The 18,678-nt window shown below is 43.1% G+C and overlaps 1 protein-coding gene across 1 annotated transcript; it reads right to left on the reverse strand.

Moving 5' to 3' along the window:
* Positions 1–138: 138 nt before the first annotated feature.
* On the reverse strand, positions 139–16,957 carry LOC308680721 (uncharacterized protein). Its single transcript, XM_081349001.1, has 3 exons — positions 16,774–16,957; positions 14,401–14,528; positions 139–4,799 (listed from the first exon to the last, which is right to left on the reverse strand). Exon 3 carries the CDS (start codon positions 4,698–4,700, stop codon positions 2,304–2,306), a length of 2,397 nt encoding a protein of 798 aa, XP_081205127.1. The 5' UTR covers positions 4,701–4,799; positions 14,401–14,528; positions 16,774–16,957; the 3' UTR covers positions 139–2,303.
* Positions 16,958–18,678: the final 1,721 nt, after the last annotated feature.

The following is an 18,678-nucleotide window of genomic DNA, read 5'->3' on the forward strand; positions in this document are numbered from 1 at the left end:
ACAGACCTTTGTGATGCTGTTTGGAGATGAAATACATCCCTCTGCCTTGTCACTAGAATATCTTTTTAGATTTCTGTTGTGGCAAACAAAATGATATCACTGAATAAGAGACAAACATGTCCAATTGTCTTTAAAGATTATTTATTTCCTTGCAAGAAAATATCAGCGGTCATACAGAGTGACAGTGAAGGAAGGGCATCCTTTCTCTTTTATAGTCTTGAAAAATGTAGTTTGAAAATGACACCTTCTGGTAAAAAAGAAAAATTGTAAAAAAAAAAAAAATTAATTAAAAATGAAAAATTTTAAGCCTTGCCAACAGAATGAAAGCCTATTAACAAAGATTGCATCATTTTATAGTTAAATGGCCCTGGGATTAAAAATTGCAGTTTCAATGGGGACATTTTTGTCCAAAAGATCCTATTTTGAGGAACTATTTTGTGTTACTAGTCTAAAATAGATTTTTAAAGGAAATGGGTGTGAAATAGTAAAATTCCAATAAAAATACACACCTGTGCCAAAATGTATGCACTTGGCATTAACACAGGCAAAATGATAAAAAAAATGTAAGTAAAAACTGACAAAAATATCCATAATGTCACACAAGGGTTACAAAAGGCCCTAACTCAGTTCATGACTGATGTGAAGCCTGTGGTGGCAAACAATTTTCTATTACTGAATAAGAGACAAACATGCAACAATTGTCTTTAAAGATTATTTATTCCCTTGCAAGAAAGGCCAGCGGTCATACAGTCATACAGAGTGTGACCACTAGAGGAGGGCATCCGTCCTTCTTCACAGTCCTGACTCCCCCAAGGGTATTCCTCAAGGCTAAATGAAGATATGTCTCAGCCATAACTAACACTTGTTTATGATATACTACCTACTACTCTGTCTCTGTCATATATAGTCACACATTTCTTTTTATCAAGTCATACAAGGTCATACACATACAGTACATACATTCATAAGGGTTAATAACAGTTTTTTGTTCTATCAATGTAGCAGAGAATCATGGGACATGCAATCCTCGTGCATTTTATTACCTTATTCTAATAACCATCATGTTTCTAAGATTATGAATACAAGAAAATGCAAACATATAGAACATATTAAATTTCTTCCACAATTCCCCTCGTTTTATCATTCATTGATTACTAAAATAATAATACAGCAAATTGAAGTCATTACATCACACTTATACTCTTCATCTCTGATTTTCATAAAAATGATCACTCTCTTAAACTTGTGAAATAAGGTTTTAAAGGAAAAAGCTTAGGCTGTTTTTATGGGGATAGTCCCTTAAGTGTATAGCAAGCAAGTAAAGACTTTATCTGAAGCCGGGTTAAATGAATAAACACAGTTATCGCACAGTCACTTCAATATAAACAAGAAATACATATGTTCAGAATAGGAAAAACATATCTTAACTCAATTAATACATTTCACTCTAACTTCTGCTGGTTGTGTCATCATCAGATTTCACTGGTTTTGGACATACATCATTAAATTGGTCCTCATCATTAGCTAAAGATAAATGCGGTTTGGATCCAGCCACCAGATATAAACAACACTGATGCTTTGTCAAGCTTACAGACAGAGAAAACATGTGATCATTCCAACACATATAGTTAAAACACTAGGTATCACTGGTTGGTTTTGCCACCCATTCATCTTCATAGACTTTTGCCTCTGTCATCCACGACATGTGATGTGCGGTGTAAAGCTCTGTGGTTTAACCCTGTCCTTCGCTCTTTGACACATAAATGAAGCCCATTTTATGTCTTTAACACGCCATTCATAAGCCCATTGTGGAGTTTCTAACAAGCAACAGGGCTGGCTATCAATGTCAGGCCCAAAGTACACATTAAATCTCGGCCCATTAAGGGAGTAGGACATGCTGGGACGTAATGAGTTCATGAGTTAAAGTGTGCCCTGACTGTGTCGCACAATTTAGAGGTTCAGTAACCGATAAGTAATTTGATGTCCTGAAGCAGAAATGGACAGGTAGATATTACAGTATTAGACAGTAAACAGTAAACACTGCAAATCACATGGTCGTATATCACTATACCACTCTCTACGGTAAACGATACCCATGAACCCTCCAGTAAAAGAACCCTTCTGTAATTTAAGTTATACAATAGCCAGATATAAGAGAAACATAGCAAGCATTTTCTTCATTGCAGTGTAATCAGTGTATGTGTGTGTGTGTGTGTGTGTGTATAGCTATGGTGTTTTCACTTCCCTTATCTGCGCGCCCAGACCTCCTCCCTCCTGCTTTCCGTCTCTCGCTCTCGGTTTGCTTATGCACTGTAAGGACAGTCAGCCGCCCAGTGCCCGTCTTCTTTGCACAGTCGACACTTGGTGCAGTCTCTGAGGTTATGGTCTTGTGCTTTGCAAATAAAGCATCCTTTGCTGGTAAAGTTTCCCCCTCGTCTTCCTCTGCCCCTTCTTCTTCCAGATAGTTGCATCGAGGCTAGATACAGGACTTTGTCTCGTTTCATCTTGCTTTTCTCCTCTTCTTCCAGCTGTTGTTCTTCAGCGTGCAATGCATGAGCTAGAACAGAACCAATTGGTCCGTTCCTCCAGTCAATGTACTTTGCTTTTACTGCTTGTGTGATCTCTTGTCTCAGTCCATCCATGAAATATTTTAGCAGAAAATATTCCCAGAGGCCTCTGTTTCGAGTCTCTTCAATCCCGCTATGTTTGTTGAAAACATCACACAGTCGGGCGTAATAGTCCTGGACAGATTCCTCTCTGCCCTGGCAGCAGTTGCTTATCTTTGACAGGTCTACTCTGGTTGGGAACGCAGCTTTAAAAGCATCCGCCAAGTCACTGATAGCTACTCGATAGCCATCATTCGCTGGATTCTCCCACTCCGGGTGTTTTCGCCGGATGTCCGCGATGGACACTTTACCACTCACTTTAAGCCAGACAGCCGCTCCCAGTTTCACAAGCAACAGTCTCCTCAGGTCCGGCAAGCTGGGGCTGAATACTTGACAGAAAGTAGTCAGCCACTCAGAAAATCTTTTCCCGGAGTCACTGGGCCTGGGCAGATCGGCCATTGCTTCTTTCATATCAGTTATAGTCCATAGTCGAAAGTCCATTATTGAGTCCTCTTGTTCAGCCACGTCAATCTTTGCCGGTTCAAGGGCTTTCAGGTTTGGAGGAGAGCAGTCGAGGTCTGGGTTCATTTTCCACGCTTGCAGCTTCGCTACAGGATAAACATAGGGTAGTGGTAATGAAACAGATAAAGTTCCTTCTCTAGGGAAATCATGGTGCTTAATTAACCCTCGATTCATCTTGCTTTTCTCTTTTTCCAGCTGTTGTTCTTCAGCGTGCAATGCATGAGCTAGCACAGAACCAATTGGTCCGTTCCTCCAATCAATGTACTTTGCTTTTACTGCTTGTGTGATCTCTTGTCTCAGTCCATCCATGAAATAGCTTCGCAGGTAACTTTCCCAGAGGTCTCTGTTTTGAGCCTCTTCAATCCCGCTATGTTTATCGAAAACATCACATAGTCGGTCGTAATAGTCCTGGACAGATTCCTCTCTGCCCTGGTAGCAACTGTTTATCTTTGACATGTCTACTCTGGTTGGGAACGCCACTTTAAAAGCATTCAACAAGTCACTGACAGCTACTCGATAGCCATCGTTCGCTGGATTCTTCCACTCCGGGTGTTTTCGCCGGATGTCCGCGATGGACACTTTACCACTCACTTCATGCCAGACAGCCACTCCCAGTTTCACAGGCAACAGTCTCCTCAGTTCCGGCAAGCTGGGGCTGAATTCTTGACAGAAAATAGTCAGCCACTCAGAAAATCTTTTCCCGGAGTCACTGGGCCTGGGCATATCGGCCATTGCTTCTTTCATATCAGTTATAGTCCATGGTTGAAAGTACATTATTGAGTCCTCTTGTCCAGCCACGTCAATCTTTGCCGGTTCAAGGGCTTTCAGGTTTGGAGAGCAGTCGAGGTCTGGGTTAATTTTCCACGCTTGCAGCTTCGCTACAGGATAAACATAGGGTAGTGGTAATGAAAGTGAAACAGATAAAGTTCCTTCTCTAGGGAAATCATGGTGCTTAATTAACCCTCGTTTCATCTTGCTTTTCTCCTCTTCCAGCTGTTGTTCTTCAGCGTGCAATGCATGAGCTAGAACAGAACCAATTGGCCCGTTCCTCCAATCAATGTACTTTGCTTTTACTGCTTGTGTGATCTCTTGTCTCAGTCCATTCAGGAAATAGCTTCGCAGGTAACATTCCCAGAGGCCTCTGTTTTGAGCCTCTTCAATCCCGCTATGTTTGTTGAAAACATCACATAGTCGGTCGTAATAGTCCTGGACAGATTCCTCTCTGTCCTGGCAGCAGTTGCTTATCTTTGACATGTCTACTCTGGTTGGGAACGCAGCTTTAAAAGCATCTGCCAAGTCACTGATAGCTACTCGATAGCCATCGTTCGCTGGATTCTCCCAATCCGGGTGTTTTCTCCGGATGTCCGCGATGGACACTTTACCACTCACTTTAAGCCAGACAGCCACTCCCAGTTTCACAAACAACAGTCTCCTCAGGTCCGGCAAGCTGGGGCTGAATACTTGACAGAAAGTAGTCAGCCACTCAGAAAATCTTTTCCCGGAGTCACTGGGCCTGGGCATATCGGCCATTGCTTCTTTCATATCAGTTATAGTCCATAGTCGAAAGTCCATTATTGAGTCCTCTTGTCCAACCACGTCAATCTTTGCCGGTTCAAGGGCTTTCAGGTTTGGAGAGCAGTCGAGGTCTGGGTTAATTTTCCACGCTTGCAGCTTCACCACAGGATTAGGATAGGGTAGTGGTAATGAAACAGACAGAACAGGAGAAGGGTTATTAGGTTTTGCCTCATTTTTATTTATTTCCCCTACTTTCCTACATTGGAGTTTCTTCTGCTTCGACTTTCTTTCTCTGCGTTCTGCCTCTTCTAACCAGCACAATATTGTTGGCTTACAATCCACACACACATGTTTAGCATAACAACCGCCCTTCTGTTTTCCACTCCCCTCTACAACAGAGTCTTTTACTACTGTCAGTCTAGTGACGCTTAAAGTTCCTTCTCTAGGGAAATCATGGTATTTAACTAGATGTACCGCATCGCGGTACAAAATATGACCGCCGCTCAGGCCTGCACTGGCTTTCCACAAAAATAAATGACGTGGAGTAATTTGGCTGTATTGCGTGTTTATGTATATACCTAAAAAAAGTAATAGTATGTGCATGTCTGTCTGTGTGTGTGTGTGTGTGTGTGTGTATGTGTGTGTCTGTGTGTGTGTGTGTGTGTGTGTCTGTGCGTGTATGTATGTGTGCGTACATGTGTGCGCGTGTGTATTTGTGTGTCTGTGCATGTGGATTTGTATGTGTGTGTGTGTGTATGGGTGTGTGTCTGTGCGTGTGGATGTCAGTGTGTGTGCATGCTTGCGTTTGTTTGTATTCCTGCATGTGTGTGTGTGACAGTATCATCCTAAACCAGCAACCCTTCGCTCAACAGCACCATCTACAGGCCGATGAGTGTACAGTCACTAAATGTGCACATAAATGAATTTATTTTATACCCCCCCATGGATGAAATTCTACAAAACTTAGCAGAGGATACCCCCAGAGGATGTCAAGTTAATCATACACATGAAATATGGTGCAGTTCTGAACATCTCCACTGAAGATAGGGGCGATTAAAGCAGAATAATATTGCATTTTCATTTTTTATGGGAGGGGCGCAAATCACAAATGAGTGATTATGGGCTAGGTTGATGTGGGCCCTTAAGAGCAACATACCATAACAATTACAAATGTTTACAATTACAAATTACAAAGCAATAACAAATGCATTTTTTTGGGTTTGGGGGGGCCCAGCGCGGGGGGGGGGGGGGGGGGGATGGGTAGTGGCCCCCGGGGACCAAACGAAATTTTTCCGTAGAAGTCTAGTGGGGCTACATGCTCACCAAATTTCATGTTCCCCGGTGTTTCGGTGTCCCTGGTATCGTTGACGAAAAATTTACGGGGGCCCCAGCGCAGGGGGGGGGGGAAGTGGTCCCCGGGGACCAAACGAAATTTTTCCATAAAAGTGTAGTAGACCAACATACCATAAAAATTTCTTCATCCTCGGTGCCACGGTTCAGGTAGTTATTTAGGAAAAACTGCATTTTTTGGGGTTTGGGGGGGCGCGGGGGGGGAGTGGCCCCCGGGGACCAAACGAAATTTTTCCGTAGAAGTGTAGTGGGGCTACATGCCCACCAAATTTCATATTCCCCGGTGCTTCGGTGTCCCTGGTATCGTTGACGAAAAATTTACGGGGGCCCCAGCGCGGGGGGGGAAGTGGCCCCCGGGGACCAAACAAAAATTTTCCGTAAAAGTCTAGTAGACCAACATACCATAAAAATTTCTTCATCCTCGGTGCCACGGTTCAGGTAGTTATTTAGGAAAAACTGCATTTTTTTGGTTTTGGGGGGGCCCAGCGCGGGGGGGGAGTGGCCCCCGGGGACCAAACGAAATTTTTCCGTAGAAGTCTAGTGGGGCTACATGCCCACCAAATTTCATGTTCCCCGGTGCTTCGGTGTCCCTGGTATCGTTGACGAAAAATTTACGGGGGCCCCAGCGTGGGGGGGGGAGTGGCCCCCGGGGACCAAACGAAATTTTTCCGTAAAAGTCTAGTAGACGAACATACCATAAAAATTTCTTCATCCTCGGTGCCACGGTTCAGGTAGTTATTTAGGAAAAACTGCATTTTTTTGGGTTAAGGGGGGCCCAGCGTGGGGGGGGGAGTGGCCCCCGGGGACCAAACGAAATTTTTCCGTAGAAGTCTAGTGGGGCTACATGCCCACCAAATTTCATGTTCCCCGGTGTTTCGGTGTCCCTGGTATCGTTGACGAAAAATTTACGGGGGCCCCAGCGCGGGGGGGGAAGTGGCCTCCGGGGACCAAACGAAATTTTTCCGTAAAAGTCTAGTAGACCAACATACCATAAAAATTTCTTCATCCTCGGTGCCACGGTTCAGGTAGTTATTTAGGAAAAACTGCATTTTTTTGGTTTTGGGGGGGGGCAGCGCGGGGGGGGAGTGGCCCCCGGGGACCAAACGAAATTTTTCCGTAGAAGTCTAGTGGGGCTACATGCCCACCAAATTTCATGTTCCCCGGTGCTTCGGTGTCCCTGGTATCGTTGACGAAAAATTTACGGGGGCCCCAGCGCGGGGGGGGGGAGTGGCCCCCGGGGACCAAACGAAATTTTTCTGTAAAAGTCTAGTAGACAAACATACCATAAAAATTTCTTCATCCTCGGTGCCACGGTTCAGGTAGTTATTTAGGAAAAACTGCATTTTTTTTGGGTTAAGGGGGGCCCAGCGCGGGGGGGGGAGTGGCCCCCGGGGACCAAACGAAATAAATCCGTAGAAGTCTAGTGGGGCTACATGCCCACCAAATTTCATGTTCCCCGGTGTTTCGGTGTCCCTGGTATCGTTGACGAAAAATTTACGGGGGCCCCAGCGCGGGGGGGGGAAGTGGCCCCCGGGGACCAAACGAAATTTTTCCGTAAAAGTCTAGTAGACCAACATACCATAAAAATTTCTTCATCCTCGGTGCCACGGTTCAGGTAGTTATTTATGAAAAACTGAATTTTTGGGGGTTTGGGGGGGCCCAGCGCTGGGGGGGAGTGGCCCCCGGGGACCAAACGAAATTTTTCCGTAGAAGTCTAGTGGGGCTACATGCCCACCAAATTTCATGTTCCCCGGTGCTTCGGTGTCCCTGGTATCGTTGACGAAAAATTTACGGGGGCCCCAGCGCGGGGGGGGGAAGTGGCCCCCGGGGACCAAACGAAATTTTTCCGTAAAAGTCTAGTAGACCAACATACCATAAAAATTTCTTCATCCTCGGTGCCACGGTTCAGGTAGTTATTTAGGAAAAACTGAATTTTTGGGGGTTTGGGGGGGCCCAGCACTGGGGGGGAGTGGCCCCCGGGGACCAAACGAAATTTTTCCGTAGAAGTCTAGTGGGGCTACATGCCCACCAAATTTCATGTTCCCCGGTGTTTCGGTGTCCCTGGTATCGTTGACGAAAAATTTACGGGGGCCCCAGCGCGGGGGGGGAAGTGGCCTCCGGGGACCAAACGAAATTTTTCCGTAAAAGTCTAGTAGACCAACATACCATAAAAATTTCTTCATCCTCGGTGCCACGGTTCAGGTAGTTATTTAGGAAAAACTGCATTTTTTGGGGTTTGGGGGGGCCCAGCGCGGGGGGGGAGTGGCCCCCGGGGACCAAACGAAATTTTTCCGTAGAAGTCTAGTGGGGCTACATGCCCACCAAATTTCATGTTCCCCGGTGCTTCGGTGTCCCTGGTATCGTTGACGAAAAATTCAGTAAGGTGACGAAAAAAAAAAAAAAAAAAACTTTGACAATCCCTATATCAGCGGTTCCCAAACTTTTTTTCCTGCGCACCCCCTTCTATGTCCTAACCGGGTTGGCGCACCCCCAATCCCCACTTAAAAAAAATAACGCAACAAAACTTTGTTTTATCGCCATATAAAGACTCATGTTTAATCATGCGCAAATAACCAGAACACGCATGACAATAGCAACATCAACATCAACAAAGTTTCAATATAATGCAACAAAGCTACGCACAAGCTTCCACTTTTAAGAGGACGAGTGACAGACACAGGCTCAGTAGAAAGCACGGTTATTTTCAGCCGCGTAAAAGAAACATTGCAGCAATATTAAATGACCGTGGAGCTAGCATCATCATCATAACACAACGGTTATGGAAATTAGAATGACAGTACATTGAATTAAATTGCAATGAAGTTACAAACGATCCACAACATTAAAGAGAATAGGCTCCGAAATAGATAAAATAAATAAAAACGAGGATCAATCTGATACTTTTCAAGTGCGACAATAAAATTAGCCTTCACACGATCCACAACATAAGTAACAAAGAGCATAGGCTCAAACATAAAATAAACATCAATATTTTGAAAAATATTTTATATATATATATATATATATATATATATATATATATATATATATATATATATATATATATATATATATAAAGAGCTCACCAAAGCTGAATTTGTTTGATCAAAAATACTGTAAAACTTGTAATATTGTGAAATAGTATTACAATTTTAAATCTTATTTGAATATGTTTCAAAATGTAATTTATTCATGTGATGTCAAAGATGCATTTTCAAAATCATTACTTCAGTGTCACATGACCCTTCAGAAATATGAAAACAGCTTAATATTTTGGAAACTATAATTTTTTTCATGATTCTTTGATGTATAAAATTTTCAAAAGAACTTCATTTACCAGTCGAAGACGGAGCCACTTTCTGCTCTTATGTTTACTCCGTGCACTGTCAAGGGCTTCATCATATTTGTCGTGGCAAATAATTCGTATTCGTCGTGGTCTTTGCAGCAATTATTTTACCGCAAATACTGCATCGCGCGCTGTTGGCATCGAGCCTGGAGAAATGTAGCCATACTTTTGATCGACTTTTCCACATCTTTATGATATTGTGTGTGTGTGTGTGTGTGTGTGTGTGTGTGTGTGTGTGTGTGCTCGCGTCTCATATGAGTAAGTGCGCGGAGAGTTTGTGTGTGTGTGCTCGGGACACATTGAGTATGTGTATGTGCGCGAGTTTGTGTGTTGTGCTCGCGTTTTATAAGTATGTGCGTGGAGAGTTTGTGTGTGCGCGCGCTCGTCTCATATGAGTATGTGCGCGGGGAGTTCCGCGGGTCTCGTGTGTGTAGAGTTTGCTTGTAGGCCTATGTGCGTGAGCGACTTTAGGTGTGTCGTTGTGCATTTCATATGTATTTGTTTTATCAAAAACTAATAAATTATAGTTTTTTTATTTAAAATAAAAGGAAAAGGAATTTACAAAGGAAATGTTTACTGTTCATGTTTTTTATTGTATGGAAAAATCCCACTTAAAAAAACAGACCGCCATTACATTTTTCCTCTCGCGCACCCCCTGGTGGTAGCTCGCGTACCCCTGGGGGTGCGCGTACCACACTTTGGGAATCCCTGCCCTATATGACCGCTTTCCCTTCAATGCCCCTCATAGATTTGACCCCGTATTTCCTCATCAGACAAAACACCGGTGTGTCATACTGATAATTTTTACTCTGGGACATCCCCATGATGGTTGGTTATTCTCTGTAGTTATTATGACCGCCGCTAGCGTAGCTAGCGAAAGCGGTCATATAGGGATTGTCAAAGTTTTTTTTTTTTTTTTTTCCGTCACCTTACTGAATTTTTCGTCAACGATACCAGGGACACCGAAGCACCGGGGAACATGAAATTTGGTGGGCATGTAGCCCCACTAGACTTCTAAGGAAAAATTTCGTTTGGTCCCCGGGGGCCACTCCCCCCCCGCGCTGGGCCCCCCCAAACCCCAAAAAATGCAGTTTTTCCTAAATAACTACCTGAACCGTGGCACCGAGGATGAAGAAATTTTTATGGTATGTTGGTCTACTAGACTTTTACGGAAAAATTTCGTTTGGTCCCCAGGGGCCACTTCCCCCCCCGCGCTGGGGCCCCCTTAAATTTTTCGTCAACGATACCAGGGACATCGAAACACCGGGGAACATGAAATTTGATGGGCATGTAGCCCCACTAGACTTCTAAGGAAAAATTTCGTTTGGTCCCCGGGGGCCACTCCCCCCCCGCGCTGGGCCCCCCCAAACCCCAAAAAATGCAGTTTTTCCTAAATAACTACCTGAACCGTGGCACCGAGGATGAAGAAATTTTTATGGTATGTTGGTCTACTAGACTTTTACGGAAAAATTTCGTTTGGTCCCCGGGGGCCACTTCCCCCCCCGCGCTGGGGCCCCCGTAAATTTTTCGTCAACGATACCAGGGACACCGAAGCACCGGGGAACATGAAATTTGGTGGGCATGTAGCCCCACTAGACTTCTAAGGAAAAATTTCGTTTGGTCCCCGGGGGCCACTCCCCCCCCGCGCTGGGCCCCCCCAAACCCCAAAAAATGCAGTTTTTCCTAAATAACTACCTGAACCGTGGCACCGAGGATGAAGAAATTTTTATGGTATGTTGGTCTACTAGACTTTTACGGAAAAATTTCGTTTGGTCCCCGGGGGCCACTTCCCCCCCCGCGCTGGGGCCCCCGTAAATTTTTCGTCAACGATACCAGGGACACCGAAACACCGGGGAACATGAAATTTGGTGGGCATGTAGCCCCACTAGACTTCTAAGGAAAAATTTCGTTTGGTCCCCGGGGGCCACTCCCCCCGGCGCTGGGCCCCCCCAAACCCCAAAAAATGCAGTTTTTCCTAAATAACTACCTGAACCGTGGCACCGAGGATGAAGAAATTTTTATGGTATGTTGGTCTACTAGACTTTTACGGAAAAATTTCGTTTGGTCCCCGGGGGCCACTTCCCCCCCCCCCGCGCTGGGGCCCCCTTAAATTTTTCGTCAACGATACCAGGGACACCGAAACACCGGGGAACATGAAATTTGATGGGCATGTAGCCCCACTAGACTTCTAAGGAAAAATTTCGTTTGGTCCCCGGGGGCCACTCCCCCCCCCGCGCTGGGCCCCCCCAAACCCCAAAAAATGCAGTTTTTCCTAAATAACTACCTGAACCGTGGCACCGAGGATGAAGAAATTTTTATGGTATGTTGGTCTACTAGACTTTTACGGAAAAATTTCGTTTGGTCCCCGGGGGCCACTTCCCCCCCCCGCGCTGGGGCCCCCGTAAATTTTTCGTCAACGATACCAGGGACACCGAAGCACCGGGGAACATGAAATTTGGTGGGCATGTAGCCCCACTAGACTTCTACGGAAAAATTTCGTTTGGTCCCCGGGGGCCACTCCCCCCCAGCGCTGGGCCCCCCCAAACCCCCAAAAATTCAGTTTTTCCTAAATAACTACCTGAACCGTGGCACCGAGGATGAAGAAATTTTTATGGTATGTTGGGGAACATGAAATTTGGTGGGCATGTAGCCCCACTAGACTTCTACGGAAAAATTTCATTTGGTCCCCGGGGGCCACTCCCCCCCCCCCGCGCTGGGCCCCCCTTAACCCCAAAAAAATGCAGTTTTTCCTAAATAACTACCTGAACCGTGGCACCGAGGATGAAGAAATTTTTATGGTATGTTTGTCTACTAGACTTTTACGGAAAAATTTCGTTTGGTCCCCGGGGGCCACTCCCCCCCCCCCGCGCTGGGGCCCCCGTAAATTTTTCGTCAACGATACCAGGGACACCAAAGCACCGGGGAACATGAAATTTGGTGGGCATGTAGCCCCACTAGACTTCTACGGAAAAATTTCGTTTGGTCCCCGGGGGCCACTCCCCCCCCGCGCTGGCCCCCCCCAAAACCAAAAAATGCAGTTTTTCCTAAATAACTACCTGAACCGTGGCACCGAGGATGAAGAAATTTTTATGGTATGTTGGTCTACTAGACTTTTACGGAAAAATTTCGTTTGGTCCCCGGAGGCCACTTCCCCCCCCGCGCTGGGGCCCCCGTAAATTTTTCGTCAACGATACCAGGGACATCGAAACACCGGGGAACATGAAATTTGGTGGGCATGTAGCCCCACTAGACTTCTAAGGAAAAATTTCGTTTGGTCCCCGGGGGCCACTCACCCCCCCCCCCCCCCCCCCGCGCTGGGCCCCCCTTAACCCAAAAAAATGCAGTTTTTCCTAAATAACTACCTGAACCGTGGCACCGAGGATGAAGAAATTTTTATGGTATGTTCGTCTACTAGACTTTTACAGAAAAATTTCGTTTGGTCCCCGGGGGCCACTCCCCCCCCCGCGCTGGGGCCCCCGTAAATTTTTCGTCAACGATACCAGGGACACCGAAGCACCGGGGAACATGAAATTTGGTGGGCATGTAGCCCCACTAGACTTCTACGGAAAAATTTCGTTTGGTCCCCGGGGGCCACTCCCCCCCCGCGCTGGGCCCCCCCAAAACCAAAAAAATGCAGTTTTTCCTAAATAACTACCTGAACCGTGGCACCGAGGATGAAGAAATTTTTATGGTATGTTGGTCTACTAGACTTTTATGGAAAAATTTCGTTTGGTCCCCGGGGGCCACTTCCCCCCCCCTGCGCTGGGGCCCCCGTAAATTTTTCGTCAACGATACCAGGGACACCGAAGCACCGGGGAACATGAAATTTGGTGAGCATGTAGCCCCACTAGACTTCTACGGAAAAATTTCGTTTGGTCCCCGGGGGCCACTCACCCCCCCCCCCCCCCAAACCCCAAAAAATGCAGTTTTTCCTAAATAACTACCTGAACCGTGGCACCGAGGATGAAGAAATTTTTATGGTATGTTGGTCTACTAGACTTTTATGGAAAAATTTCGTTTGGTCCCCGGGGGCCACTTCCCCCCCCCTGCGCTGGGGCCCCCGTAAATTTTTCGTCAACGATACCAGGGACACCGAAACACCGGGGAACATGAAATTTGGTGAGCATGTAGCCCCACTAGACTTCTACGGAAAAATTTCGTTTGGTCCCCGGGGGCCACTCACCCCACCCCCCCCCCCCCCCGCGCTGGGCCCCCCCAAACCCAAAAAAATGCATTTGTTATTGCTTTGTAATTTGTAATTGTAAACATTTGTAATTGTTATGGTATGTTGCTCTTAAGGGCCCACATCAACCTAGCCCATAATCACTCATTTGTGATTTGCGCCCCTCCCATAAAAAATGAAAATGCAATATTATTCTGCTTTGATCGCCCCTATCTTCAGTGGAGATGTTCAGAACTGCACCATATTTCATGTGTATGATTAACTTGACATCCTCTGGGGGTATCCTCTGCTAAGTTTTGTAGAATTTCATCCATGGGGGGGTATAAAATAAATTCATTTATGTGCACATTTAGTGACTGTACACTCATCGGCCTGTAGATGGTGCTGTTGAGCGAAGGGTTGCTGGTTTAGGATGATACTGTCACACACACACATGCAGGAATACAAACAAACGCAAGCATGCACACACACTGACATCCACACGCACAGACACACACCCATACACACACACATACAAATCCACATGCACAGACACACAAATACACACGCGCACACATGTACGCACACATACATACACGCACAGACACACACACACACACACACACACACAGACACACACATACACACACACACACACACACACACACACAGACAGACATGCACATACTATTACTTTTTTTAGGTATATACATAAACACGCAATACAGCCAAATTACTCCACGTCATTTATTTTTGTGGAAAGCCAGTGCAGGCCTGAGCGGCGGTCATATTTTGTACCGCGATGCGGTACATCTAGTTTAGTATAGTCTCTAGAGAGATACAATTTTCACCTCTCAGGTACCTCTTTATAAGTTTAGTTTGTCTTTCACCAGTCTTACTTTGTGCCACTTCAGTTCTTCTGATGATTCCAGTGGTGTTTCTCCCGGACTCTGGCGGTCGGCCCGTCGTCTCTTAAGTGTGCGAGGAAGGGCTGGAACTGCTCAGTCCAGGATCGTCAGTCACCGTCCTGTTGTGGCAAAAATTTCTTGAATATCACTGCGTAAGAGACACTGAGTCAGATTGTCTTTTAAAGTAATTTATTCTCTTGCAAGAGAAGGTCAGACAGTCATACAGACATTCAGAGCCTGCAGAGTGTAAGACGAGGAGGAGGTGCTGTGCGACACCTTATATATTCTTTACCAAGGTCTCCTTCAGCTGTTGCTTTTCCTAGCAGTTTTGCACTACCTTTGGCACACTTTTGCACATGCTGCTATTCATCACTACTTCTGACACTGGGACCAACAAATTTAGATGCATCCTGACCTCTGAGGTCAAAAGGTCCCTCTTCAGCTAACTCCCCCATCCTGCCTCACTCTGCACGGATACACATGTGCAAACATATGGCAAGCCATTTTAGCTTAAATTGTACCCAGCATTACTCGTCGTAATTGCATTTTTACTAGTAAGAATTGAATTAGAGAGCTCTACAATTCAATTCTTACTAGTAGCAATTACAATTAGAGAGCTCTACAAATGAATTTTTACTAGTCATATGTCTCCATTGACTTCCATTCATTTTTAATTATGGAGCTCTACAATTGAATTGTTACTAGGAAGAATGCAATTGCAGAGCTCTCTAATCCAGTTATTACAACAATTCCAATTGAAGAGCTCTTTAATTCAATTACAGAGCTCTGCAATTATACATATCTTTAATTCGTTTTTTTACTAGTAAAAATTCAATTAGAGAGCTCTGTAATTGTAATTGTTACTAGTAATAATTGAAATGTAGAGCTCTCTAATTGTAATTCTTACTAGTAACAATTCAATTGTAGAGCTCCATAATAAAAAATAAATGGAAGACATATGACTAGTAAAAATTCATTTGTAGAGCTCTCTAATTGGAATTGTTACTAGTAAGAACTGAATTAGAGAGCTCTGTAATTGTAATTGCTACTAGTAAAAATGCAATTACGACGAGTAACGCTGTGTACAATTTAAGCTAAAACGGCTTGCCATAGTCTCACTCTGCACGGATACAGATGTGCAAACATGGCAAGCTGTTTTAGCTTAAATTGTACACAGCGTTACTCGTCGTAATTGCATTTTTACTAGTAAGAATTCAATTAGAGAGCTCTACAATTCAATTCTTACTAGTAGCAATTACAATTAGAGAGCTCTACAAATGAATTTTTACTAGTCATATGTCTCCATTGACTTCCATTCATTTTTAATTATGGAGCTCTACAATTGAATTGTTACTAGGAAGAATGCAATTGCAGAGCTCTCTAATCCAGTTATTACAACAATTCCAATTGAAGAGCTCTTTAATTCAATTACAGAGCTCTGCAATTATACATATCTTTAATTCGTTTTTTTACTAGTAAAAATTCAATTAGAGAGCTCTGTAATTGTAATTGTTACTAGTAATAATTGAAATGTAGAGCTCTCTAATTGTAATTCTTACTAGTAACAATTCAATTGTAGAGCTCCATAATAAAAAATAAATGGAAGACATATGACTAGTAAAAATTCATTTGTAGAGCTCTCTAATTGGAATTGTTACTAGTAAGAACTGAATTAGAGAGCTCTGTAATTGTAATTGCTACTAGTAAAAATGCAATTACGACGAGTAACGCTGTGTACAATTTAAGCTAAAACGGCTTGCCATAGTCTCACTCTGCACGGATACAGATGTGCAAACATGGCAAGCTGTTTTAGCTTAAATTGTACACAGCGTTACTCGTCGTAATTGCATTTTTACTAGTAAGAATTCAATTAGAGAGCTCTACAATTCAATTCTTACTATTAGCAATTACAATTAGAGAGCTCTCTAATTCAATTATTACTAGTAAAAAAACAAATTAAAGATATGTATAATTGCAGAGCTCTGTAATTGAATTAAAGAACTCTGCAATTGCATTCTTACTAGTAACAACTGAATTAGAGAGCTCTCCAATTGGAATTGTTACTAGTAATAATTGGATTAGAGAGCTCTCCAATTGGAATTGTTACTAGTAATAATTGGATTAGAGAGCTCTCTATTTAAATTGTTACTAAGAATTGAATAAAAAGAGCTCTGCAATTGCATTCTTACTAGTAACAATTCAATTGTAGAGCTCTCTAATTTAATTCTTACTAGTAAAAATGCAATTACGACGAGTAACGCTGGTACAATTTAAGCTAAAACGGCTTGCCATACAAACATTTATAAATTTCCTGTTCACATACCACAATACAAACAATACAAACAATATAAACATGCGACTCACATTCCTTTGTAATCTCAACTGAAGATAAATGTTTTCGGGTCCAAGAGGCACATCCAAGTAACCCCGCCGACTACGCAAAATTGTTGTGGCAAACTAAATTATATCACTGAATAAGATGTTATTTTTTATGTATTTTCTTGCAAGAAAAGGTCAGCATTCATACTGAGTGCCTACAGAGTGTGACGGTGAAGGGAGGGCATTCTTCCTCTTTTATGACTCTCAGACAGGGGTGTCGAACTGGGGGTAAAACCAGCACTGAATACCAGGGCCCCAAGGGGAGAGAGGGCCCTTGAAAAGTCTGGAATATATTTTATTTTACCTGGATATTTTAATTTCCTAATTAAATTTCATAATGAATGTCAGATGAAATGTAAAGTTAGTGTATTGGCTGAATAACTTGGTTGATCTACTGACTACATTTTGTATGCAAAAAAGTAAAGACTATCTAAGGTGTGAGACCCACCCCTTGCTAATGCGCCAAATGGTTTAGTCCATCTGCACACATTTTGTTTATGTTAGTTAGCGCAAACTTCTGCTGTAGAAATGTCTTTCTCAAAGAAAGCCAAATCAGGCCACCAAAAAAGAAAGGAAAGACAGGAGAAGTAATGAAAACAAAATGAGGGGAAACAATTGGTAACTGACTTATTTTCAATGAAAGGTGAACACAAACTAGAACACGAAATATATAGTGCTAAACTGCTTGAATATCTCCGCGATCATTAGTGCTAAAAATGAACTGAGAGAGCTACCATACATTTTAAATTAATAGGTTATAATATCTAAAATTAGCAATAATAAGCTAATCAGTGTCATATGTATTTTAGGGGTGGCCAGGCAAGGGCCAGCAACCAGTCTGGGGTGGCACAGAAATCTTAATTATTTTATCATAAAAAATAATTTGACTAATGTATTGGACTGTTTTAGTGCCTACACAACTGAATAAAGTTAATTTGTACCTAATTGTAATTGAGATAGTAGAATCATGGAATACTGAGTGAATTTTATATTTTTTATTATTACCCACCACCTCATATTAAAATTAATTAAATAGTAATAAAAGGGCACACACTATAGCTAAAGTTCGACTTGCTCTGTTAGCTTGGTTCTGGTTCTCAAAATCTCCAATAGCTTGTTCTACATTGTTGCATCTTCACGAGATAACCTGCAGATAAATACTGTAGTCCAAAGATTATTCAACCTTCAATGCGTTTTATATAATCAATTAACTCTGAGTATCTCAACTAATTCTGAGTGTGTCAAAAAAAAAAAATAATAATAATACCTTTCTATATTAGTTGTCAAAATAAATAATTGCAACAGTTCTATCATACCTAAATTAAAAAGGAAAACAAAAGATTTCTTTTGAATCCCCATGTGCAAGAATGTGAACAAGGCGGAAGTCAACAGCACACAATGTAAAATGTTATGGTTTTCATAATGTAATGTTGCCAGAATGTAAAATTAGTTATTTTATGGATTTAGAAATTATTCATTTTTGTTTGTCCTTTACAAATGAACGCAAAATGAATGCCTATCTTCTTCTAGTACAAATGCACAATGCTCACATTTAGGCCTATTTGGCCATTAAAACATTACATATCAGTTTGTGCCTTATATTGTGATCTCACATAGCAGAATATTTTAATCCAGACACATGTGACGCATATATAACAAATACATGCATGCAGTTTTGACAGCTTTAATGGCCTTTTTGATTCTTACATGAGTTAACTGACGACAGAACTACGGCTACAGCACGCCGCATTTGCAGTACAACAGTACAACAGCTGTCAGCCGTATAACAGAAAAGATAGTTAGTTTTTACTGACATTTGGCCTGACAACATCTCATCTTACCAAAGATAGCCAACTGAATAAGGACAACGCCCTTTTCTCAGCATCTGAC

Source organism: Scardinius erythrophthalmus, assembly GCF_964197995.2.
Source record: "Scardinius erythrophthalmus genome assembly, chromosome: 20".
Classification (NCBI taxonomy): Eukaryota; Metazoa; Chordata; class Actinopteri; order Cypriniformes; family Leuciscidae; genus Scardinius; species Scardinius erythrophthalmus.

Coding starts and splice junctions, on each gene's coding strand:
- LOC308680721 (XM_081349001.1), bottom strand. CDS start 4,700: ATGGACTTTCGACTATGGACTATAACTGATATGAAAGAAGCAATGGCC.